Raw genomic sequence first — 27434 nt, 5'->3', positions numbered from 1 at the left:
CATTGTTTAAGAAGGGGAACAGAGACTTTGCCGGGAATTATAGACCGGTGAGTCTTACTTCTGTTGTGGGCAAGGTTTTAGAAAAAATTATTAGGGATAGGATTTATAGTTATTTGGAGTGTAATGAATTGATTAGAAATAGTCAGCATGGTTTTGTAGCGGGTAGGTCGTGCCTTACTAACCTTATTGAGTTTTTTGAGAAGGTGACCAAAGAGGTGGATGGGGGTAAGGCAGTTGACGTGGTATACATGGATTTTAGTAAGGCGTTCGATAAGGTTCACCATGGTAGGCTTCTGCAGAAAATGCAGATGTATGGGATTGTGGGTAATCTAGGAAGTTGGATCAGGAATTGGCTATCAGATAGGAGACAGAGGGTGGTGGTGGATGGTAAATATTCATCATGGAGTGCAGTTACGAGTGGTGTGCCTCAGGGATCTGTTTTGGGGCCACTGTTGTTTGTAATTTTTATTAATGATCTGGATGAGGGTATAGTTGGGTGGATTAGTAAATTTGCTGATGACACCAAAATTGGAGGTGTGGTAGATTGTGAGGAAGGGTGTCATAGTCTGCAGGGAGACTTAGATAGGTTGCAGAGCTGGGCCGAGAGGTGGCGGATGGAATTTAATGCGGAGAAGTGTGAGGTAATTCACTTTGGTAGGAGCAACAGATGTGTCGAGTATAGGGCTAACGGGAGGACTTTGAATAGTGTGGATGAACAGAGGGATCTAGGTGTGTGTGTACATAGATCCCTGAAAGTTGGGAATCAAGTAGATAAGGTTGTCAAGAAGGCGTACGGTGTCTTGGCGTTTATTGGTAGGGGGATTGAATTTAGGAGTCGCAGTGTAATGTTGCAACTGTACACTACTCTAGTGCGGCCGCACTTGGAGTACTGTGTGCAGTTCTGGTCCCCGCATTACAAGAAGGATGTGGAGGCGTTGGAGAGGGTGCAGAGGAGGTTTACTAGGATGTTGCCTGGTATGGAGGGGAGGTCCTATGAGGAGAGACTGAGGGATCTAGGGTTGTTTTCGTTGGAAAGAAGGCGGCTAAGAGGGGATCTTATTGAAACATATAAGATGATTAGAGGTTTAGATAGGGTGGATAGTGATAGCCTTTTTCCTCGGATGGAGAAAGCTAGCACGAGGGGGCATGGATTTAAATTAAGGGGGGGTAGCTACAGGACGGATGTCAGGGGTAGGTTCTTTACCCAGCGGGTGGTGAGGGATTGGAATGCCCTGCCTGCTGCAGTTGTAAATGCGTCTAGTTTGGGGGCGTTTAAGAGATCTCTGGATAGGTTTATGGACGAAATGGGATTGGTATAGGCTAGTGGGTCATTGTTTTTGTAACTGGTCGGCGCAACATCGTGGGCCGAAGGGCCTGTTCTGCGCTGTAATGTTCTATGTTCTATGTTCTATGTTCTATATATACCACGTCAACTGCCTTACCCCCATCCACCTCTTTGGTCACTTTCTCAAAAAACTCAATAAGGTTAGTAAGGCATGACCTACCCGCTACAAAACCATGCTGACTATCTCCAATCAATTCATTACTCTCCAAATAACTATAAATCCTATCCCTAATAATTTTTTCTAAAACCTTGCCCACAACAGAAGTGAGACTCACCGGTCTATAATTCCTGGGGAAGTCTCTGTTCCCCTTCTTAAACAATGGGACAACATTCGCTAACCTCCAATCTTCCGGTACTATACCAGAGGCCAACGACGACCTGAAGATCAGAGCCAGAGGCTCTGCAATCACTTCTCTTGCCTCCCAGAGAATCCTAGGGTAAATCCCATCCAGACCAGGGGACTTATCTATTTTCAAACCCTCAATATGACCTCGCTGTTTTGCAACTCCATCCCTCCAGCAACGAAGGACAAAATTCCATTTCACTTCTTAATCACCTGCTGCACCTGCAAACCAACTCCTTGAGATTCCTGCACAAGGACATCCAGGTCCCTCTGCACAGCAACACGCTGCATTTTTTTATCACTTAAATAATAATCCATTTTGCTGTTATTCCTACCAAAATGGATGACCTCACATTTACCACATTGCACTCCATCTGTCAGACTCTTCCCACTTAGACTATTTATATCCCTTTGCAGTCTTTCAATGTCCTCTGCACACTTTGGTCTGCCACTCATCTTAGTGTCATCTGTGAATTTTGACACACTACATTTAGTCCCTAACTTTAAATCATCTGTGTAAATTGTAAACAGTTGCAGTCCCAACACTGATCCCTGAGGCACACCACTATTCACTGATCACCAACCAAAAAAACACCCATTTACCCCCGTCTTTGCTTTCTATTAGTTAGCCAATCCTCTGTCCATGCCAATACATTACCTGTAACACTGTGCACCTTTATCTTATGCAGCAGCCTTTGGTGTGGCACCTTGTCAAAGATCTGAGTGTACCAGCAGATATCCTCTATGCTTTGAACATTCATACATTCCTCAACTCTACGTATTTATGTAATCCTAAATAATATTTTATTTCATTTTGTTTGTCATTTTTCATATAGTCTAGTGCTTTAAATAGAAACTTGACAGCTCCTAGCCCCTTTTTCCTAATCCCCTTTGCTTTCACTCTTTTGAAACTTGGTGTTATCCTTCACCATGGCTCTTTGCCTATCACAATAAATAAAATCAAATGGGCTTCACAATAAATAAAATAAGACATAAGAACATAAGAAATAGGAGCAGGAGTAGGCCATCTAGCTCTTCGAGCCTGCCCCGCCATTCAATAAGATCATGGCTGATCTGTCATGGCTCAGTTCCACATTCCCGCCCTCTCCCCATAACCCTTAATCCCCTTGCCTATCAAAAACCTATCAACCCGTGTCTTAAATATATTTAGCGAGGTAGCCTCCACCACTTCAACGGGCAGAGAATTCCAGAGATTCACCACCCTTTGAGTGAAGAAGTTCCTCCTCAACTCCGTTCTAAACCGCCCCCCCTTTATCTTGAGGCTGTGCCCTCTAGTCCTATTGTCCTTTCTGAGCGGGAAGAGCCTCTCCACTTCTATCCTATCCATCCCATTCAAAATCTTATACATCTCAGTGAGATCTCCCCTCATCCTTCTAAATTCGAACAAGTACAAGCCTAGTGTATTCAGCCTCTCCTCATAGTTCAACCCCCTCAACTCCAGTATCAGCCTAGTAAACCTCCTCTGCACTCCCTCCAAGGCCAAAATATCCTTGCGTAAGTACGGCGCCCAAAACTGCACACCGTACTCCAGCTGCGGCCTCACCAGTGCCCTGTACAGTTGCAGCAAGACCTCCCTACTTTTATATTCAATCCTCCTCGCTGTGAAGGCCAGCATCCCATTTGCCTTCCTGACCACCTGCTGCACCTGCAGGCTGGGTTTTTGCGACTCATGCACAAGGACCCCCAGGTCCCTCTGCACCGTCGCATGCTGCAGTTTTTCGCCATGTAAGTAGTAGCCCTTCCTACCATTATTCCTGCCAAAGTGGACAATTTCACACTTGCCAACATTAAATTCCATTTGCCAGTTCCTTGCCCATTCGCCCAGCCTATCTAGATCCTTCTGTAGACTCTCCACACCCTCCGCACAATTTGCCGTTCCACCAATCTTTGTGTCATCAGCAAATTTCGACACCTTACATTCGGTTCCCTCCTCTAGATCATCTATATAAATGGTAAATAGCTGAGGCCCCAGCACCGACCCCTGGCGCACTCCACTAGTCACCATCCGCCAATCCGAATAGCACCCATTGACCCCCCACTCTCTGCCTCCTATTTGACAGCCAATCCTCTATCCACGCTAACACCCTACCCCCAACTCCATGCCCCCTAACTTTCTGTAACAATCTCTTGTGCGGCACCTTATCAAACGCCTTCTGAAAATCAAGAAACACCACGTCCACCGGTTCCCCTCTATCCACCGCACTAGAATTCCATAGAATTCCAATAAATTCGTCAGACACGACTTCCCCTTAACGAAACCGTGTTGCGTCTACTCTATCAAACAATTCTCCTCAAGATGCCTCGCTATTTTCTCCTTGATTACGGATTCAAGCATTTTACCTACAACAGACGTTAAACTAACCGGCCTATAATTCCCTGCCTTTTGCCTGGCACCCTTCTTAAACAACGGCGTAACATTAGCCGTTTTCCAATCTTCCGGCACTTCCCCGGAATCCAGCGACGTTTGGAAAATAACCACCAAGGCATCCACTATTACCTCCGCCATTTCTTTCAGAACCCTTGGATGCATTCCATCCGGTCCTGGGGACTTGTCCACAGTCAGCCCCTCCAGTCTGTCGAGCACCACCTCTCTAGTAACAATAATGTCATTCAGGCTCTCCACTCCAACCACCTTTTCATCGCTAACACCCGGCAAATTATTCACGTCCTCCGTGAAGACCGAAACAAAAAAGTTATTCAAGGCCTCAGCCATTTCCCCATCCCCCACCACTAAGTTCCCCCCTCTCATCCTCTAAGGGTCCAACGTTCACCCTAGCCAGCCTCTTCCTTTTTATATATTTATAAATACTCTTGCTATCCTTTTTTATATTAAGCGCTAGCCCGGCTTCATAGTTTCTCCTACCCTTCTTTATCAACTTCTTTGTCAATCTTTGTTGATATTTAAACTTCTCCCAATCCTCTTCTCGCCCACTACTCTTAGCTACTCTAAACACCTCCGCTTTTAATTTAACACTTTCCTTCACCTCCTTCGTTATCCACGGCTGATTATCTCTCCTCCTACGATCCTTTTTAACCATCGGAATAAATTTCTGCTGAGCATCAAGAAAGATCTCCTTAAAGATCCTCCACTGCTCCTCAGCAGACCTACCTTCCAACGCACTCCCCCAATCAACATTCGCCAATTCTTCTCTCATCCTACCATACTCCCCTCTGTTCAAACAAAGGATACAGGTCTGGGAACCCACTTTCTCCTCCTCCATCTGCATCAGAAACTCCACCTTACAATGATCACTCATTTATTTGCGCGTTAATAGCCTGCCCCACCTCCAGATCATTATTTGGGGGCCTATAGACGACGCCCACCAACGTCTTCCTCCCTTTGCTGTTCCTAATCTCTACCCACAACGATTCCACATTCTGCTCTTTGGTTCCTATATCATCCCTTGCTACCACCCTGATACTATCCTTAATCAGCAGAGCTACGCACCCCACTTTTTCCTCCCGCCTATCCTTCCTAAACACTTGATACCCCTGGACATTCAGCTCCCAGTCCCTGTCATCTTGCAGCCATGTCTCTGTAATGGCCACCAGATCATATCCATTTGTGTCGATCTGCGCCACCAGCTCATCCACTTTATTCCGAATGCTTCGCGCATTCAGATAAAGCACCTTCATCCCAGCCTTCACCTGGACCTTTTTGCCAGAACATCACCAACCATATTCACTCTCCTTACTCCATCTATTTTTGGGACATTCTCAGCCTCTTCCCTTACTTGTACAGTCTCCTTAACTTTAGACCCTGTAATGTCACCTACCCTCGCACCCTCCCCCCCACTAATTAGTTTAAAGCCCTGTTTACAGTCCTCTTTACACGATTAGCCAGCACTCTGATCCCAGCACGGTTCAGACCCTCAGACCAACCCCATCCCGCCCGAACAGGTCCCACCTACCCCAGTACTGGTGCCAATGCCCCATAAATTCAAACCCATTCCTCCCACACCAATCCCTGAGCCACCCATTCACCTCTTTAATCCTATTTACCCTACGCCCGTCTGCACTCGGTTCAGGCAGTAGCCCAGAGATAACCACCTTGTCGGTTCTACTTTTTAATTCCATTCCCAGCTTTTCAAACGCCCTCCCCAGATCCTCAGTTCACATTTTGCCTACGTCGTTGGCACCCACATGTACCACAACCTCAGATTCTCACCCTCCCACTCCAAGTTCCTCTGCAGCCCAGATGCGACATCCCGGACCCGAGCACCAGGCAGACAACACACCCTTCTGTGCACTTTGTCATTGTGACAAAGGACAGTGTCAATACCCCTAACCACACTATCCCTAATTACCACTACATTCCTTTTCACCTTCTCTTTGTCAATGCTCTGTGTCTGCATCACTGTACTGTGGGCAGTTTGCTCACCAACCTCACAGCCCTTGTTCTAGTCCACACTGGAAGCGAGAACCTCAAACCTGTTATGCAGATTGAGAGGCTGAGGCATCCGCTCCCCACCCTCCTTCCTCCGCTCCCCACCCTCCTTCCTCCGCTCCCCACCCTCCTTCCTCCGCTCCCCACCCTCCTTCCTCCTCTCCCCACCCTCCTTCCTCTGCTCCCCACCCTCCTTCCTCCTCTCCCCACCCTCCTTCCTCCGCTCCCCACCCTCCTTCCTCCGCTCCCCACCCTCCTTCCTCTGCTCCCCACCCTCCTTCCTCCGCTCCCCACCCTCCTTCCTCCTGTCCCCACCCTCCTTCCTCCTCTCAGCAGCCCCCTCCTGTTCCTGACCCTTAGAGTGAGCCAGTCCAGAGGGGGTGGATGTCTCTTGCACCCCATTATCAATGGCACCCTCCCTCTCCCTGATGAGCCTCAGTGTCTGAAGCTCAGAGGCCAGCTCATCTACTTTGAGCTGTAGCTCCTCCAGCCACCTGCAAGACAGATTACATAAGTTACACATTGTTATCTTTGTGTAGGTTTATGGATACAACAATTGAGCGTCTGATAGCCTTGGAATTTTAGTTACGTTACATGTGCTAACAATGAGCTAGAGTTTCTGAAGGTAGTGATATCTTTACTAAATTAGTTCACCTTGAAGGTGGTTCCAGTTTTGATGAAATTTTTCTCTAACACATTATCCAGTGCAGGATCCAACTCTTCCTGCACATCTTCCAGTAGCAAAGGGCGTCCCAGTGACAAAGAATCCTCCAAGTGATTCCGGAAATACTTATGATTTAGTGATGTTACCTTTCGAACAAAAATAATTAGAATTTAGAACTTCAAACACCACTCATATTACAATGATCAACAGCACTAATCAGAGATCTGCTGTATCTCTATAATCTGTCATGAAATTAGGTGACTGAAGTATATTTAAACAACCTAATGTCATCTAAGAAAACTGGGCTACTCATCCAATAACAGGCACACCTGAGAATTGCATGAGTTGGGTGTGGATCAGTTGGGGTGCCTTCTGAATGTTCTGAAATGCTCATTTCTCAGCTGAGGGACGTTGCCACAGGCTGTTGAATATTTTCGCCATAGTGCCTTAAAAAAGCTTTCAAATAAATTCCATAATGTTCATGTAAGATTGCCAGGTATGATGTTAGTACATCCTTCAAAAAGGTTTTTTCAAAAAAACATGAATTCTGCAGCTCAGAGAGATTCAGTGGTTTCTGAGCCCACAACTATATCAGAATGATGGGGAGTAGAATAGCTTGATCTTGGGTTTGGACGTAGCTCGGCACAACATCGAGGGCCGAAGGGCCTGTACTGTTCTATGTTCTAACTTCAGTGATGTCGTTGTTGCCAGCTTGATTGGAAATGTCCTTATATTGCTACTTAAGTGGCTTAAATGGGGTTGTTAGTGTTTATTCTGAGATTAGTTTTACGATCCTACATTGTTAGGAGGACAATCATGTGTTTTTGGACAGGTTTTTTTCATTCTCAGTTTGATGCTATAGGCTTGAGTTTTCGTTTTAGAAGGAACAGCAAGCTAAAAGGAACTGTTTTTCCTCTCTCCCTTTTTTATTTTTCTTTGGAAATTCTCTTGTTTTCCTGAAGAGTGAAAATATGCTGTTCCTGGGGCTGTTTGAGAGTCTCTCTGGTGCTTGGAAAGCTGCCTTGTTTTCAAACTCTTTGGAGTGAATCCAGAGAACTGCAGACTTCACTGAAAGAACTCAATTTCCATTATCACATGAGTAGCACACTTTGTTTAAAGGGTTTTGTTTATGACAAGGGTTTCGGTTTGATTAGAACACATTAGATATTTTTGTTAAGGATTAAACATAATGTTTGTTTTGTTTCTTGTTTGTAACTGATCAAAGTTCTTGCTAGCGTTCTTATTATACATATGAACTATATTCTTAAATAAATGTTGTTTGATAAGAGCTCCCTAAGTGGGTTTTTGAAGTGGAACATATCATGCTTATCCTAGCCAAATTCAAAATTTGTGATTCAGGTGGGCGTCATAAAACACTTTGGAGTTTCTAACCTGAACCAATACATGTGTTACTAATCATTAAACCTAACTTTGCTAGAAGAAAACTAACATCTAGTCTTGTAATTTACTAACACGACTTAGATACCTTTTTGAAGGGAAAATTATGTCAACTTGTGTTTGCAGCAAAGGGATAGACATTGATGCTGACTTTGAAAAACAGGGACAAAAGGGGTGGGGCTGTTACATTGCTGGTTTGGGAGCACATCACAGCTGTGTTGAGAGAGGAGATGTTGGTGGGATCTTGAGGGAGGCATTATGAGTGGAGCTCAGGAATAGGAAGAGTGAAATCACAGTGTTGGGAGTGTAGATTCCCAACAGCCTGCAGGAGATAGAGGAACAAATGTGTAGTCAAGTATTGAAAAGGTGTGAAAAAAGCAAGGTAGTTGTGGTGGGTGACTTTAACTTCCTCCATGTTGACAGAGAATTCCTTGCAGCCAAGGGCTTGGATGGAGAGGAATTTGTTAGATGTGTCCAACCAGGGAGGGGCCATATTAGGTGTTGGGAATTGAGCGAGGCCAGATGATTGATTGATTCAGTAGGGGAGCATTTTGGGCTTAGTGACCAAATTCCATAAGATTTTGAATAGCCATGGATAGGGCTGGCCCTCAGGTGAGGGTGCTTAATTGGGCAAGAACCAAATACAATCCAAATGATTCAGGAACTGGGGAATGTGGATTAGGATTAGCTATTTGAGGGAAAATCCACTTCTGACATGTGGAATGTTTTAAAGGCCAGTTAATTGAAGTGCAGAACAGGGATGTCCCTGTAAAAATGAAGGATAGAAATGGCAGGATTCGGGACAAGGAAATGGTGAGCTTAATCAGAAGGGAAAAGGAAGCATATGGTAAGTCTAAAAACTGACAAAGCCCCTGAGGAGTACTGGAAATGGAAGAAGGAATTTAAATGAAAACTAGGAGGGCTAAAATGTTTTTAGCCAACAGAGTTAAGGAGAATTTGAAGGTTTTTTATGCATGGATTAAGTGCAAGAGGGTTGCAAGAGAAAAAGTAGGCCCACTCAAAAACAAGGGAGGGAAATTATGCATGGAGTACTTTGTATCAGTATTCACCAAGGAGAAGGACATGATGGATGCTGAGGTCAGAATAGATGTGTGAATGCTCTAGAGAATGACAATATATCAAAGTGTTGAGTATCCTAAATTGCACTAAAGTGAACAAGTTCCCAGAACTGGATGGAATCTATCCCTGTTTCAATGGGAGGCAAGAGAAGAAATAGCTGGGGCTTGAACAAATATCTTCACATCCTCTTTGAACACAGGCAAGGTCCAGAGTTTATTTATTTATTAGTGTCACAAGCAGGCTTACATTAACACTGCAATCTGAAAATCCCATGTCGCCACACTTCGGTGCCTGTTTAGGTACACTGAGGGAGAATGTACTTAACTAGCAGGTCCGTCTGTGGGATGAAACCAGAGCACCTAGAGGAAACCCATGCAGACTCAAGGAGAACATGACAGTCACCCGAGGCTGGAATTGAATTCGGGTTCCAGGCACAGTGCTAACCATTGTGTCGCCATGCTGCCTAGACTCTCCAGATGAATGGCGTATAGCCAGTACATAAATTGACAAATTTATTCTATTCTCACTGCATCCTGTCAGTTCCACACGCTGCTACATGCAGAACTCGACATCTCTCTCCAGCAATAGTGTCTTCTCTCTCAAAGCTGGGGAATGTGGATTAGGATTAGCTATTTGAGGGAAAATCCACTTCTGACATGTGGAATGTTTTAAAGGCCAGTTGACTGAAGTGCAGAACAGGGATATCCCTGCAAAAATGAAGGATAGAAGCGGCAGGTAACATCTTCTATCTCAAAGCTGTCCCTGTTCCCAGTTTCATTTCATCCTCCACAGCATTCGACGTCTTAACATAAAACTTTTCCTGTTTCTTGCAAATGTAAAGAAACACAAGCTTCGATAACTTGGGATTTAATGGTATTGGGGGTTACAGAAAGGTCTATGGATTGGTAGGTATTGATGTGATAGGCGCAACTTGTGGGCCGAAGGGCCTGTTTGTGCTGTAGTGTTCTATGTTCTATCAACATCACTGCCCATCCCAGGCCCTTCATTCGCCCCCAATCCTTTGAACTCCATCTCTGCTAGCTGCCAGCCTTTGCCATGTCTTCATCATGCCCTCTGTCTTTCCTCTCTCTCAGGCTGAGTGTGCTGTTCTCAGCAAAGGGCTCAGCTTTGTACCCTTATGTCCCCACCTCAATGAATTTTGGGCTTGACATGATGTTGAACTCTTCTTCTGTCACCTTTGTCTCCTTCTTCGGGCAAGAGTCCTCCCCCTCCTCCACAGATTGTTTCACTTGCCTCCAACTGGACACCTCCACTGGGACAATTACCTGCCCTCAAACTTTTCATTGGGAACAGGCGTCGGGACATTGCCCCCTCACCCATTCCAACATCTCTTCTTCTGAACTTTCCACCTTTCACTTGCTCAGGTCCAACCCTGACATTGCCATCAAAAGGGGTGCTGCTGTTGTCTGGTGTACTGACTTCTACTTCACTGAGGCTTCACCAACTCTCATACTTCCTCCTACTCCCCCCGAACCATGACCATTCAACTGAACATCAAGCCATTAATCTTCAACACTGTCACCAACCTCATTTCCTCCAGATGCTTTCTCCCCACAGCATCCAACCTCATAGTCTTCCAACCCCAGACAGCCTGTTCTACCTACTTCCCAAAATCCACTGAAAGGACAGCCCTGGTAGACTGATTGTGTCAGCATGCTCCGAAACTTATGTCCTTTTACCTTGACTCTATCCTCACTCCCCACCTACATCCGGGATCCCTCTGTCCTGCGTCATATTGACAGCTTTGAGTTTGCAGGCCCTAACCATCTCCTCTTCACCATGATGTGCAATCTCTCTACACCTCCATCCACACCAGGCTGGCCTGAGAGTTCTTCGCGGTCTGAACAACTCCCATCCACCACCACCACTCCTTTACCTGGCTGAACTCCTTCTATCTCTCAACAACTTCTCCTTTAACTCATCCCACTTTCACCAAATCAAAGGAGTAACAATGGGTACCCGTATGGATCTTAGCTATGCTTGTCTTTTTATGGGGTATGTGAAACATTCCTTGTTCCAGGCCTACCCAGGTCTCCTCCCACAACTCGGTATTGGTACATCAATGAATATTTTATGCTGCTTCATACTCTTGTCCAGACCTTGAAAAATTCATCAACTTCACTTCCAGTTTCCACCCCTCTATCACGTTCACTAGTCCATCACAGACACATCCCTTCCGTTCCTTTCTGTCTCCATTTCCAGCAATAGACTATCTACCAATATCAATGACAAGCCCACTAACTCCCCCAGCTATCTGGACTACAGTTCTTCACACCCCACATCCCTTTCTCTCAGCTCTTTCACCTCCGTCACATTTGTTCCGATGATGCCACTTTTCAAAGTGGTGCTCCTTTTTCCTCAACAGTGGATTCCCAGGACCCTCAATATGGGGCAGTCCATCTACCGTGACCTTCACCCCCTTTCCACCCTTCCAGAACAAGGATCGAGTGCCCCTTGTTCTCACATTTCACCCTGCCAGCCTTCACATGCAAAGCCTATTCATGCACCATTTTCACCAACTCTAGTGTGATGCCACCACCAAACGCACCTTCCCTTCACTCCCTTGTCAGCATTCCACAGAGACTGTTCCTGCCAGGATAACCTAGTCCGCCCCTCCACTATATCTGACATCTCTCCCGTCACTCAGGGCACCTTCCCATGCAATCGCAGAAGGTGTAACACCTGTCCCTTTACCTTTTCTATGCTCACCATCCAAGGTCCAAAACATTCATTTTAGGTTAAGCAGCATTTCACTTGCACCTCTTTCAATTGGATGTATTGCATTCATTCTTCCAGCAGAGCAGGCAGAGAGGGGAGTGATTTTGAAGAGAGCTCGAAGGTAAGAGTTCCTGATTTGAACTTACTTTTTTTGGAGTTTTTTTCCAGAGCAGCAGGAAACTGGAAGTAGGCTGTGTTGAGACCTGGGAAGGTTTTTTGTTTTACCCAATAAATCTGAACAGTGAGGAAAACCCATACACTACATGTGCAGTGTGTCCCACCTTCCTTCCTCCTCTAACCTAAAAAAAAGACTCGATGTGAGAGCAGGTAAGCTTTTCTTTTCTTTTTTTCCTAACTCTTATCTTGTTGGGCGTTTGGATGGAGAGGATGGCAGTTAGGGTAATTCAATGCTCTTCTTGCAGGATGTGGGAGGTAAATGTCACCATTACTGACCTGCTGACTTTGCCTGTGCGAGGTGCACCCAGCTCCAACTGCCTTAGGGAATTGGAGCTAGAACTGGATGAACTTCGGATCATTCGGGAGGCGGGTGGGGGGTGATAGATAGCAGTTATTGGGAAGTGGTAACACCCAAAAATGAAGCTAGCTGGGTGACAGTCAGGAGAGGGGAGGGGAGGAAGCAGTCAGTGCAGGGGTCCCCTGTGGTTGTTCCCCTCCAGAATAGTTTTGGATACTGTGTGTGTGTGTGTGTGTGTGGGGGGGGGGGGGAGGGCGGCGGAATGACCTTCCAGGAGTAAGTCATGGTGATCAGATCTCTGGAGCAGAATTGGGCTCAGGAGGAAAAGGAGGAGAATAGGAGAGCAATGGTAGTGGGGGACTCAGTCATTAGAGGCACAGATAGGCGGTTCTGTGGGTGTGAACAAGACTCCAGGGTTGTAGTTTGCCTCCTGGTGCTAGGGTCTGGATTACTACCTAAACCACGCGCAAATTGGCGCAGGGTAAATAGGATTAAGGAGGTGAATGCGTGGCTTAAGGATTGGTGTGGGAGGAATGGGTTTGAATTTATGGGGCATTGGCACCAGTATTGGGGCAGGTGGGACCTATTCAGGTGGGATGGTCTTCGTCTGAATCGTGCTGGGACCAGAGTCCTGGCGAATCGTATAAATAGGACTGTAGATAGGGCTTTAAACTAATTAGTGGTGGGGAGGGTGCAGGGGTAGGGGGAATTACAAAATCTAAAGTAAAGAAGAGGGTATGTGTGCAGGTTAATGTTGAGGACGTTACACTAATTAAAGGGGTAGGGCACACAAGAGAGGTTAGTAGCATTTCTACAAATAAGGTCCAGGTAAAGGCTGGTATAAAGACACTTTACCTGAATCCACAAAGCATTCGGAACAAAGTGAATGAGCTGATGGCACCAATCAGCACAAATGGGTATGAGCGAGTGGCCATTACGGAAATGTGGTTGCAGGGTGCCCAAGACTGGGAACTGAATATCCAGGGGTATCAGACATTTAGGAAGGATAGACTGGAGGAAAATGGATGTGGGGTAGCCCTCTTAATAAAGGATAATATCAGGGCAGTAGTAAGAGAAGCTATAGGGTCCAAAGAGCAAAACGTGGAATCGTTGTGGGTGGAGATAAGAAATAGTAAGGGGATAAAGTCACTGGTGGGTGTGGTCTATAAGCCCCCAAATAATAACTTTGAGATGGGGCGGGCTATAAACAAGCATAAGAACATAAGAACATAAGAAATAGGAGCAGGAGTAGGCCATCTAGCCCTTCGAGCCTGCCCCGCCATTCAATAAGATCATGGCTGATCTGTCGTGGCTCAGTTCCACTTTCCCGCCCTCTCCCCATAACCCTTAATCCCCTCTCTTATCAAAAACCCATCAACCCGCGTCTTAAAAATATTTAGCGAGGTAGCCTCCACCACTTCAACGGGCAGAGAATTCCAGAGATTCACCACCCTTTGAGTGAAGAAGTTCCTCCTCAACTCCGTTCTAAACCGCCCCCCCCTTTTATCTTGAGGCTGTGCCCCCTAGTCCTACTGTCTTTTTTGAGCGGGAAGAGTCTCTCCACCTCTATCCTATCCATCCCATTCATCATCTTATATGTCTCAATGAGATCTCCCCTCATTCTTCTAAACTCTAACGAGTACAAGCCCAGTTTATTCAGCCTCTCCTCATAGCTCAACCCCCTCAACTCCGGCATCAGCCTAGTAAACCTCCTCTGCACTCCCTCCAAGGCCAAAATATCCTTGCGTAAGTGCGGCGCCCAAAACTGCACACAGTACTCCAGCTGCGGCCTCACCAGTGCCCTATACAGCTGCAGCAAGACCTCCCTACTTTTATATTCAATCCCCCTCGCTATGAAGGCCAGCATCCCATTCGCCTTCCTGACCACCTGCTGCACCTGCAGGCTGGGTTTTTGCGACTCATGCACAAGGTCCCCGAGGTCCCTCTGCACCGTCGCATGCTGCAGTTTTTCGCCATGTAAGTAATAGTCCTTCCTACCATTCTTCCTACCAAAGTGGACCACCTCACACTTGCCAACATTAAATTCCATTTGCCATTTCCCTGGCCCATTCGCCCAGCCTATCTAGATCCTTCTGCAGACTCTCCACACCCTCCGCACAATTTGCCGTTCCACCAATCTTGGTGTCATCAGCAAATTTCGACACCATACTCTCGGTTCCCTCCTCCAGATCATAATAATTGCAAATAATAAGCAAATAATTGAAGCGTGCAGAAATGGAACAGCAATAATTATGGGGGATTTTAATCTGCATATTGATTGGTTGACTCAAGTCGGACACGGTGTGCTTGAGGAAGAGTTCTTGGAATGCTGTCGGGATAGTTTCCTTGAACAGTATGTAACAGAACCTACAAGGGAGCAAGTTATCTTAGATCTGGTACTGTGTAACGAGGCAGGTAGAATTAGGGATCCTCTTGTGAGGGATCCTCTTGGGACGAGTGATCATAGTATGATTGAATTTCTGATGCAGATGGAGGGTGAGAAAGTAGGGTCCCAAACCTGCGTCCTCTGTATGATAGGATGAGGTGGGTATGCCGGCGTTGGACTGGCGTAAACACAGTAAAAAGTCTGACAACACCAGGTTTTAGTCCAACCTATTTATTTGATAATATACTTACAAGCTTTCGGGGTTAGCCCCGAAACCTGACGAAGGGGCTAACCCCGAAAGCTTGTAAGTATGTTATCAAATAAATAGGTTGGACTAAAACCTGGTGTTGTCAGACTTTTTACTGTGATAGGATGAGGGCAGAATTGGCGAATGTAGATTGGGGGCTCAGATTGGTTGGTAGGACAGCTGAGGAACAGTGGAGGATTTTTAAGGAGATCTTTTTCGGTACTCAGCAGAAATATATTCCGATGGTAAAGGAGGACTGTAAGAAAAGGGATAACCAGTGGATATTGAAGGAACTAAAGGAGCGTATTAAATTAAAAGCCGGTGCGTACAGAGCGGCTAAAAATAGTGGGGAATCAGAAGATTGGGAAAGATTTAAAAAACAACAAAGAATGAGTAAGAAAGCAATAAAGAAAGGAAAGATAGAGTATAAAGCTAAACTAGCTCTAAATATAAAAAATGATAGTAAAAGTTTTTAACAAATATATAAAGAAGGAGAGGCTGACTAGAGTGAATGTTGGACCCTTGGAGGTTTAACGGTGGGTAACGAGGAAATGGCTGAGAATTTCAATAAGTTTTTTGTTTCGGTCTTCATGGAGGAGGATACAAATAGCTTACCGATTATTAAAGATAGAAGGTTGGTAGGAGATGAAGTCCTTAATACAATTACTGTTACTAGAGAGGTAGTGCTTGGTAGACTAATAGGACTGAAGATAGACAAGTCCCCGGGACCGGATGGAATGCATTCCAGGGTTCTGAGAGAAATAGCGGATGCCTTAGTAATTATTTATCAAAATTCGTGGGACTCTGGAGAAGTGCTGGCGGATTGGAAAACAACTAATGTTACGCTGCTGTTTGAAAAAGGTAGCAGACAAAAGGCAGGGAATTATAGGCCGGTTAGCTTAACATCCGTAGTTGGAAAAATGCTAGAATCCGTCATCAAAGAAGAAATAGCAGGACACCTAGAAAAGAACGGTTTGATCAAACAGACACAGCATGGATTCGTGAAGGGGAAGTTGTGTTTAATGAAGTTACTGGATTTCTATGGAGATGTGACGTGTGGGGTAGATTGAGGGGAACCGGTGGATGTGGTAGAACATAGAACATAGAACATAGAACACTACAGCACAAACAGGCCCTTCGGCCCACGAGTTGCGCCGATCACATCAACACCTACCAATCCATAGACCTATCTATAACCCCCAATCCCATTAAACCCCATATACTCATCCAGAAGTCTTTTAAAAGATCCCAGAGAGTTTGCCTCCACCACCACTGACGGCAGCCGATTCCATTCACTCACCACCCTCTGAGTGAAAAACTTACCCCTAACATCACTTCTGTACTTTCCTCCCCGCACCTTAAATCTGTGTCCTCTTGTAGCGACCATTTCAACCTGGGGAAATAGCCTCTGAGAATCCACCCTATCTATTCCTCTCAACATTTTGTAAACTTCTATCAGGTCGCCTCTCAACCTTCGTCTCTCCAGGGAAAAGAGTCCCAGCTCCCTCAACCTAACTTCATAAGGCATGCCTCCCAGTCCAGGCAACATCCTTGTAAATCTCCTCTGTACCCTCTCAATAGCTTCTACGTCTTTCCTATAGTGAGGTGAGCAGAACGGCGCACAGTACTCCAAATGAGGCCTGACAAGGGTCTTATAAAGTTGCAGCATTACCTCCCGATTCCTAAACTCAATCCCTCGATTAATGAAGGCCAGTACACCATACGCCTTCTTGACCACATCCTCCACCTGCGAGGCCGATTTAAGAGTCCTGTGGACCCGGACCCCAAGATCATTCTGCTCTTCAACACTACTAAGAGTCCTGCCCTTGATAGCGTACTCGTTCATCCCGTTGGTTCTGCCAAAATGGACGACTACACATTTATCCACGTTGAAGTCCATCTGCCACTTCTCCGCCCAGTCCTGCATCCTATTTATGTCCTGCTGCAACTTTTGACATCCTTCCAGACCATCCACAACACCACCGACCTTCGTGTCATCAGCGAACTTACTTACCCATCCCTCCACTTCCTCATCGAGGTCATTTATGAAAATGACAAACAGCAAGGGTCCTAGAACAGATCCCTGGGGCACTCCACTGGTGACTGACCTCCATTCAGAAAAAGACCCATCCACAACCACTCACTGCCTTCTGCAGGCAAGCCAGTTCTAGATCCACAAGGCCAAAGCCCCTTGGATCCCATGCCCTCTCACCTTCTCAAGAAGTCTTGCATGGGGGACCTTATCAAACGCCTTGCTGAAGTCCATGTACACCACGTCCACTGCGCCTCCTTCGTCAGTGTGTTCAGTTACATTATCGAAGAACTCAACTAGGCTCGTAAGGCACGACCTGCCCTTGACAAATCCATGCTGACATGGTGTTTTTAGATTTCCGGAAGGCGTTTGATAAGGTGCCTCACAAAAGGTTGCTGCAAAAGGTTAGGGTGCACGGAGTTGGGGGAAAGGTGTTAGCGTGGATAGAGGATTGGTTATCTAACAGGAAGCAGAGAGTTGGAATCAATGGGTGCTATTCTGGTTGGCAGTTGGTGACTAGTGGAGTGCCACAGGGATTGGTGCTGGGGCCTCAACTGTTTACCATTTACATAGACCATCTGGAGGAGGGGGCTGAGTGTAGGGTAACAAAATTTGCTGATGACACGAAGATGAGTGGGAAAGCGAATTGCATGGAAGACACGGAAAGTCTGCAGAGAGATCTGGATAGGCTAAGTGAGTGGGCAAGGACCTGGCAGATGGAGTATAACGTTAGCAAATGTGAGGTTATCCACTTTGGTAGAAATAATAGGAGGAAGGAGTACAGACCCAGTCTATTTAGTCTCTCTTCATAGTCTAACCCCCTCATCTCCGGTATCAGCCTAGTGAGCCTCCTCTGCACTCCCTCCAAGGCCAAAATATCCTTGCGTAAGTACGGCGACCAAAACTGCACACAGTACTCCAGCTGCGGCCTCACCAGTGCCCTGTACAGTTGCAGCAAGACCTCCCTACTTTTATATTCTATCCCCCTCGCTATAAAGGCCAACATCCCATTCGCCTTCTTGATCACCTGCTGCACCTGCAGACTGGGTTTTTGCGACTCGTGCACAAGGACCCCCAGATCCCTCTGCACCGTAGCATGCTGCAACTTTTCGCCCTTTAAATAATAATGATGGGGGCTTGGAATGCACTACCAAGCAAGGTGGTTGAGGCAGGCACGCTAGGATCATTTAAGACTTATCTAGATAGCCACATGAACAGACTAGGAATAGAGGAATACAAATGGATGGTCTAGTTCGGAATACATGATTAGTGCAGGATTGGAGGGGCGAAGGGCCTGTTCCTGTGCTGTTTTGTTCTTTGTTCTTTGTTTGTTTGTTCTATTCACTGCTCTCAATGTGCTCTCCTCTATAGTGGAGAGACCAAACATAGATTAGGTGATCGCTTTGCTGAGCACCTCTGGTCTGGATGCAATCAGCACTCAGTTGCTTGCCATTTTCATTTGAATGCGATTACTATCGCTAGAGAGGTAGTGCGTGATAGACTAACGGGACTGATGGTGGACAAGTCCCCAGGACTGGATGGAATGCATCCCAGTGTTCTGAAGTAAATGGCAGAGGTGATAGTAGATGCCTTAGTGGTGATTTACCAAACTTTGCTGGTTTCCGGGGAAGAGCCGGAAGATTGGAAAATGGCTAATGTTACGCCGCTGTTCAAAAAAGGTAGCAGGCAAAAGGCAGGGAATTATAGGTCGGTTAGTTTAACGTCTGTAGTTAGAAAAATGCTTGAATCCGTCATCAAAGAAGAAATAGCGAGGCACCTAGTAAAGAATGGTTTGATAGAGCAGATGCAGCACGGATTCGTTAAGGGGAAGTCGTGTTTGACAAAGTTATTGGATTTCTATGAGGATGTGACTAGTGCGGTAGACAGAGGGGAACCAGTGGATGTGGCGTTTCTTGATTTTCAGAAGGTGTTTGATAAGGTGCCGCACAAAAGGATGCTTCAGAAGGTTAGGGGGCATGGAGTTGGGGGTAAGGTGTTAGCGTGGATAGAGGATTGGCTGTCAAATAGGAGGCAGAGAGTGGGTGTCAATGGGTGCTATTCGGATTGGCGGTTGGTAACTAGTGTAGTGCCGCAGGGATCGGTGCTGGGGCCTCAACTATTTACCATTTATATAGATGATCTGGAGGAGGGGGCTGAGTTCAGGGTGACGAAATTTGCTGATGACACAAAGATGAGTGGAAAAGCAAATTGTGCAGAGGGTGTGGAAAGTCTGCAGAGGGATCTGGATAGGCTGAGCGAGTGGGCGAGGACCTGGCAGATGGAGTATAATGTTAGCAAGTGTAACCACTTTGGCAGAAATAATAGTAGGAGGGATTACTATTTAAAGGATGAAAAGCTGCAGCATGCTACGGTGCAGAGGGACCTGGGGGTCCTTGTGCACGAGTCGCAAAAACCCAGTCTGCAGGTGCAGCAGGTGATCAAGAAGGCGAATGGGATGTTGGCCTTTATAGCGAGGGAGATTGAATATAAAAGTAGGGAGGTCTTGCTGCAACTGTACAGGGCACAGGTGAGGCCGCAGCTGGAGTACTGTGTGTAGTTTTGGTCGCCGCACTTGCGCAAGGATATTTTGGCCTTGGAGGGAGTGCAGAGGAGGTTCACTAGGCTGATACCGGAGATGAGGGGGTTGGACTATGAAGAGAGACTGAATAAACTGGGTCTGTACTCGTTGGAGTTTAGAAGGATGAGGGGGGGATCTTATAGAGACGTATAAGATAATGAAAGGGATGGATAGGGTAGAGGTAGAGAGATTCTTCCCGCTTAGAAAGGATAGCAGGACTAGAGGGCACAACCTCAAGATAAGTGGGGAGGGGCAGTTTAGATCAGAGTTGAGGAGGAACTTCTTCACTCAAAAGGTGGTGAATCTCTGGAATTCTCTGCCCGTTGAAGTGGGGGAGGCTACCTCGCTAAATATATTTAAGTCATGGGTAGATAGGTTTTTGGTAGGCAAGGGGATTAAGGGCTATGGGGAGAAAGCGGGAAAGTGGAACTGATCCACTTCAGATCAGCCATGATCTTATTGAATGGCGGGGCAGGCTCGAAGGGCTAGATGGCCTACTCCTGCTCCTATTTCTTATGTTCACACGATCCTGCACCCATGCTGGCATGTCTGTACTTGGCTTGCTGCAATGTTCCAGTGAAGCTCAATGCAAACTGGAGGAACAGCATCTCATCATCTGGTTAGGCACTTTACAACCTCCTAGCCTCAACATCGAATTCAACAACTTCAGATGATTTGCTCTGCCCCCTTTGTTTTCATTCTATTTTATTGATTTTTTTACTGTTTTCTACACTTTTTCTTTATTGTTTGTCTTCATTTTTCTTTCCTCGCCCCACTCCTCCCCTACTCCATCCCCTTCCCTTGCCTTTTCTCTCCCCTGCTCCTCCTTTTCTGTTTTACTACCCCCCCCCCCACACACCCACACACACACACACACACACACACACACACACACACACACACACACACACACACAGACACACACATCTTTATTCTCTCTGGACAGCTCTTCATAGTCTTTTCCTCTCATTTTTATCGCTATGACTCATCTTTCACCCCCTCCTCCTGCAGTATAAATATCTGCCACTTTCTATGCCTTGTAGCTTTGACAAAGGGTCATCTGGACTTGAAACATCAGTTCTTTTCTCTCCTTACAGACACTGCCAGACCTGCTGAGATTTTCTAGCATTTTCTCTTTTGGTTGTAAAATAGCCAATGTTTTTATCTTGTTTAAGAAAGGAATTGGGGATAATCCAAGAAATTATGGGATGTTCGTGGCAATGAAGCTTTTGGAGAAGATACTGAAGGACAGATTGGATATATGCATACTTGGAAGAAAATGGACGAGTTAGTGACACACAGCATGGTTTTATATTGGAAAATCATGTCTCACCAACTTGACTGAGTTTTTTGAAGAGGTAGAACATAGAACATGTTGATGACAAAGAATGAACACTCATAAAGATGACAAAGATAATTGATAAGTGAAGGGCTGTGGATCTAGTTTATATGGACTTTAGTAAGGCATTTGACAAGGTCTCACATGGCAGACTGGTACAAAAGCTAAAATCACATGGGATTCAGGATAGGCTAGCTTGGTGGATACAGCATTGGCTTAGTCATGGAAAGAAGTCTCACAACAATGGGTTAAATCCTACAGAATTATTTGGTAGCTAAAGCCACTAGCTTTCAAAGTGCTGCTTCTTCATCAGGTGCATGGAATTTCAGTTCACAAACAGGACATGTAAAGACACAAACTCAATTTACAAAATAATGGCTGGAATGTGAGTCTTTACAGGTAATCAAGTCTTAAAGGTACAGACAGTGTGAGTGGAGAGAGGGTTAAGCATAGCTTAAAGAGATGTGTCTTGTCTCCAGCCAGGACACTTTGTGAGATTTTGCAAACCCAGGCAAGTCATGGGGGTTACAGATAATGTGACATGAACCCAAGATCCCAGTTGAGGCTGTCCTCATGTGTGCGGAACTTGGCTATTAGTCTCTTTCAGTGATTTTGTGCTGTTGTGTGTGGTGAAGGCTGCCTTGGAGAATGCTTACCCAAAGATCAGAGGCTCAATACCAGTGACCTCTGAAGTGCACCCCAACAAGAACAGGTTTGCCTCCCTGGAGCTGGGATCCGGGACGTCTCTGGACGCGTCCCAGACATCCTGAAAGGGGAGGGTGAGGAGCCGGAGGTTGTGGTTCACATAGGTACCGCTGACATAGGCAGGAAGAGGGAAGGGGTCATGAAAAGGGATTATAGGGAATTAGGTAGACAGCTGAGAAAGAGGAATGCAAAGGTAGTAACCTCAGGATTGCTGCTTGCGCCGCAGGAGAGTGAGAGCAGGAACGGAATGAGGCGGAGGGTGAATGCGTGGCTGAGCGACTGGAGCAGGGGCCAGGGATTCCAGTTCCTGGATCATTGGGACCTCTTTAGGAGCAGGTGTGATCTGCTCAGTAAAGACGGGTGGCACTTGAATCCCAGGGGGACCAATATCTTGGCGGGAAGATTAGCTAGGGCTACTGGGGGGGGCTTTAAACTAGAAAGGGTGGGGGGAGGGAATAGAGATGAGGAGACTGAGAGCGAGGAGGTTAGCTCCCAGGTAGGGAAGGACTGTAGACAGTATGAGAGACAGTATGTAGACGGGTAATGGAGAAGGGAAGTGCTCAGACCGAGGGTCTGAGGTGTGTCTATTTTAATGCCAGGAGTGTAGTCAACAAAGTAGATGAGCTTAGGGCGTGGATTGCTGCTTGGAATGTGGTGTGGTGGCCATTACAGAGACTTGGATGTCTCAGGGACAGGACTGGGTACTTCAGGTGCTGGGATTCAGATGCTTTAGGAAGGACAGGGAGGGGGACAAAAGAGATGGCGGAGTGGCACTGTTGATCAGGGACAGTGGATGCTGTGGAAGGACTGTCTACGGAGTCTCTGTGGGTGGAAGTTAGGAACAGCAAAGGGTTGATAACTTTGCTGGGTGTTTTCTATAGGCCACCCAATAGTGACAGGGAAGTTGAAGTGCAGATAGGGAAACAGATCCTAGAGAGATGTAGTAATAACAGAGTTGTCGTGATGGGAGACTTTAATTTCCCAAACATCGACTGGAATATCCCGAGGGTAAGGGGTTTGGATGGGGAGGAGTTTGTTAGGTGTGTTCAGGAGGGTTTCCTGACACAGTATGTGGATAAGCCTACGAGGGGAGAGGCTGTACTTGACCTGGTGCTGGCTAATGAACGGTGGGAGAGCATCTCGGGGATGGAGATCATAATTCTATCTCCTTCATGATAGCATTGGAACGAGATAGGATCAGGCAGGCTAGGAAGGTGCTTGTCTGGAGTAAGGGGAAATATGAAGACATCAGGCAGACAATTGGACGAGTAAACTGGAAGGAGGCATTCTTGGGGAAAAGTACAGAAGGAAGGTAGCGGATATTCAAGGAATGTTTGTCTGGAGCTCTGCACGACAACGTTCCGATAAGACAAGTAGGTTTTGGTAGGTCGCGGGAACCGTGGTGCACGAAGGCTGTGGTGAACCTGGTCAGGAAGAAAAGGAAGGCGTACAAAAGGTTCAGAGAGCCAGGAGATGTTAAGGATCTAGAGGAGTATAAGGCTTGTAGAAAGGAGCTTAAAAAGGAAATTAGGAGAGCCAGAAGGGGCCATGAGAAGGCCTTGGCAGGTAAAATTAAGGAGAATCCCAAGGCGTTCTACAAATATGTGAAAAGTAAAAGGATGAGAAGTGAAGGGATAGGACCTATAGAAGGTGAAGGGAGAAAAGTCTGTGTGGAACCGGAAGAAATGGCAGAGGTGCTTAATGAGTACTTTGCCTTGGTATTCACGGTGGAAAGTGATCTGGGAGGTTGTACTACAGGTTTGCGGCAGACTGAAAAGATTGAGTATGTGGATGTTAAGAAAGAGGATGTGTTGGAACTTTTAAATTGTATCAAGATGGATAAGTCGCTGGGACCGGATGGGATGTACCCCAGGTTACTGTGGGAGGTGAGGGAAGTGATTGCAGAGCCTCTGGCGATGATCTTTGCATCGTCGATGGAGACGAGAGAGGTTCCAGAGGATTGGAGGATTGCGGATGTAGTTCCTATTTTCAAGAAAGGGAACAGGGATAGCCCGGGAAATTACCGACCGATGAGTCTGACCTCAGTGGTTGGTAAGTTGATGGAGAGGATTCTGAGGCACAGGATTTATGAGCATTTAGGGAAGTTTAGAATGATCAGGAATAGTCAGCACGGCTTTGTCAAGAGCAGGTCGTGCCTTAAGAGCCTAGTTGAGTTCTTTGAAAATGTGACTGAACACATTGACAAAGGAAGTGCTGTTGACGTGGTTTACATGGACTTCAGCAAGGCGTTTGATAAGGTCCCCCATGCAAGACTTCTTGAGAAGGTGAGAGGGCATGGGATCCAAGGGGCTTTGGTCTTGTGGATCCAGAACTGGCTTGCCTGCAGAAGGCAGAGAGTGGTTGTGGATGGGTCTTTTTCTGCATGGAGGTCAGTCACCAGTGAAGTGCCCCAGGGATCTGTTCTAGGACCCTTGCTGTTTGTCATTTTCATAAATGACCTGGATGAGGAAGTAGAGGGATGGGTTATTAAGTTCGCCGACGATACGAAGGTTGGTGGTGTTGTGGATAGTCTGGAGGGATGTCAGAAGTTGCAGCGTGACATAGATAGGATGCAAGACTGGGTGGAGAAGTGGCAGATGGACTTCAACATGGATAAATGTGCAGTGGTTCATTTTGGCAGGTCCAATGGGATGCAGGAGTACAATATCAATGGTAGGAGTCTTAGCTGTGTTGAAGAGCAGAAGGATCTTGGGGTCCGGGTCCATAGGACTCTTAAATCGGCCTCACAGGTGGAGGATGTGGTCAAGAAGGCGTATGGTGTACTGGCCTTCATTAATCGAGGGATTGAGTTTAGGAGTCAGGAGGTAATGCTACAACTTTATAGGACCCTTGTCAGACCCCACTTGGAGTACTGTGTGCAGTTCTGGTTGCCTCACTACAGGAAGGATGTGGAAGCTATTGAAAGAGTGCAGAGGAGATTTACAAGGATGTTGCCTGGATTGGGAGGCATGCCTTATGAAGATAGGTTGAGGGAGCTAGGTCTCTTCTCCCTGGAGAGACGAAGGTTGAGAGGCGACCTGATAGAGGCTTATAAGATGTTGAGAGGAATAGATAGGGTGGATTCTCGGAGGCTATTTCCCAGGGCTGAAATGGTCGCTACGAGAGGACACAGGTTTAAGGTGCTGGGAAGCAAGTACAGAGGAGATGTTAGGGGTAAGTTTTTCACTCAGAGGGTGGTGAATGAGTGGAATCGGCTGCCGTCGGTGGTGGTAGAGGTGAACTCGCTGGGGTCTTTTAAGAGATTTCTGGATGAGTATATGGTATTTAATGGGATTGGGAGTTACAGATAGTTCTATGGCCTGGTAGGTATGGATGTGATCGGCGCCACGTGTGGGCCGAAGGGCTGTAGTGTTCTATGTTCTAAGAAGACAACACTCTTGCCTGACGATTGTTGAGCGGAGGTTGACCTCCATAAGAGCAATGAAATTGAAGAGGAAAGATACTTTTTAAGAAGAGATGTTGAGCTGTGTTAGATGGTGACTATGCCAGACCTCCTGGGTACAGCTCTGTATTGGCAAAAGGGCTGTGAAGTTGAAAAGTTTGAATCAGCCCATAAGTCTTGTAAAAGTAAAAGCAGGTTTATTTTGTGATAATTTTACTGGGATTTTGTAGTTATAAATCTATCAGGAATGTTGCTTAGTGTGTGTTTACAAAGAACAGGAACAGGCCCTTCGGCCCACCAAGCCTGCGCCGATCATGATGTCTAAACTGAAACTGCATGCACTTACAGAGTCCATGTCCTTCCATTTCAATCCTAATCCTGTATTCATTTATTTGTCCCTTAAATGCCGTGATCGTACCAGCGCCCCAGGCAGCACCTTCCAGACATTGACCACCCTCTGTGTAATAAAAATAATGTTTGCCTTGCACTTCTCCTCTAAACTTTTCCCCCAGTGCACCCAATTCCAGCTCCTTGAAGACTGTGTTTGGGAACTGGCGCTGGAACTGGATGAGCTTCGGATCACTGTGGAGGCAAAGACAGTTACAGATAAAAGCTACAGGGAGGTAGTTACCCCTAAAAATGAAGATACTTGGGTGACTGGTAGAAAGGGTGAGAAGCATCAGTGCAGTGATCCCCTGTGGCCGTTCCTCTGTATAACAAGTATACCGTTTTGGATTCTGTTGGGGAGGTGGATCTTACCAGGGGTAAGCCATTGGGGTACAGGTCTCTGGCACAGAGTCTGCCCCTGTTGCTCAGAAGGGAAGGGAGGGGAGAGGAGTAGAGCATTAGTTATTGGGGACTCCATAGTTAGGGGGACAGATAGGAAATTCTGTGGGAATGAGAGAGACTCGAGGTTGGTGTGTTGCCTCCCAGGTGCCAGGGACCTTGATGTCTCGGATTGTGTTTTCAGGATCCTTAATGGGGAGGAGAACCAGCCCCAAGTTGTGGTACACATAGGGAAAAGGGATGGATGGGGATGTAAGGCAGAAATTCAGGGTGTTAGGGTGGAAGCTTAGAGCTAGAACAAACAGACTTGTTATCTCTGGTTTGTTACCCATGCCATGTGCTGGCAAAGCAAGGAATAGGGAGAGAGAGCAGTTGAATACATGGCTACAGGGATGGTGCAGGAGGGAGGGATTCAGATATCTAGATAATTGGGGCTCATTCTGGGGTAGGTGGGATCACTACAAATGGGAGGGTCTACACTTGAATCAGAGGGGTACCAATATCCTGGAGGGGAAATTTGCTATTGCTCTTCAGGAGGACTTAAACTAATTCAGCAGGGGGATGGGAACATGAATTGTAGCTCCAGTGCGTAGGAGGTTGAGAATAGTGAGGTCAATAAGGTTTCAAGGTTGGAGGAGTGTACCAGGAGGCAGGAAGCTGGTTTGAAATGTGTCTACTTCAACACCAGGAGCATCTGGAATAAAGTGGGTGAACTTGCAGCACGGGTTGGTACCTGGGACTTTGACGTTTGATGAGGCAGTATGGGCTGAGGTTAGAAGCAGGGAAGGAGAGAGGTCACCCTGTTGGGAGTTTTCTATAGGCTTCCGAAAAGTTCCAGAGATATCGAGGAAAGGATTGCAAAGATGATTCTGGATACGAGTGAAAGTTGTTATGGGGGACTTTAACTTAACAAATATTGACTGGAAACGCTGTAGTTCAAGTAGTTTTGATGGGTCAGTTTTTGTCCAATGTATGCAGGAGGATTTCCTGACACAGTATGTAGATAGGCCAACAAGAGGTGAGGCTACATTGGATTTGGTGCTGGGTAATGAACCAGACCAGGTGTTAAACTTGGAGGTAGGTGAGCACTTAGGTGATAATGACCACAATTCAGTTACATTTACATTAGCAATGGAAAGGGATAGGTATGTACCGCAGGGCAATAATTATAGCTGGGGGAAAGAAAATTATGATGCGATTAGGCGAGATTTAGGATGCATAGGATGTGGAAGGAAACTCCAGGGAATGGGCACAATTGAAATGTGGAGCTTGATCAAGGAATAGCTACTGCGTGTCCTTGATAAGAATGTACCTGTGAGGCAGGGAGGACGTGGTCGAGCGAGGGAACAGTGGTTTACTAAAGAAGTTGAATCTCTTGTGAAGAGGAAGAAGGAGACTTATGTCAAGATGAGACGTGAAGGCTCAATTAGGGTGCTAAGTTAGCAAGTAAGGACCTAAAGAGAGAGCTAAGAAGAGCCAGAAGGGGATTTGAGAAGTCTTTGGCAG

General features: G+C 46.3%; 1 protein-coding gene across 1 annotated transcript in view; it reads right to left on the bottom strand.

Annotated features, from left to right (window-relative positions):
* Positions 1–27434, bottom strand: part of LOC145345623 (dynein axonemal heavy chain 8-like) — a 1557438-nt gene that overhangs the window by 262735 nt on the left and 1267269 nt on the right. The window contains exon 77 of the mRNA XM_080193457.1: positions 6751–6906. Coding sequence (XP_080049583.1) covers positions 6751–6906 — 156 coding nt within the window. The remainder of the gene's footprint in view (positions 1–6750; positions 6907–27434) is intronic.

This window comes from Carcharhinus amblyrhynchos, chromosome 7 (assembly GCF_965287045.1).
Source record: "Carcharhinus amblyrhynchos chromosome 7, sCarAmb.v2.hapA, whole genome shotgun sequence".
NCBI classification, from domain to species: Eukaryota; Metazoa; Chordata; class Chondrichthyes; order Carcharhiniformes; family Carcharhinidae; genus Carcharhinus; species Carcharhinus amblyrhynchos.
Note: the sequence above shows the minus strand (reverse complement) of the source record. Positions and strands in the feature narration are given on the sequence as shown.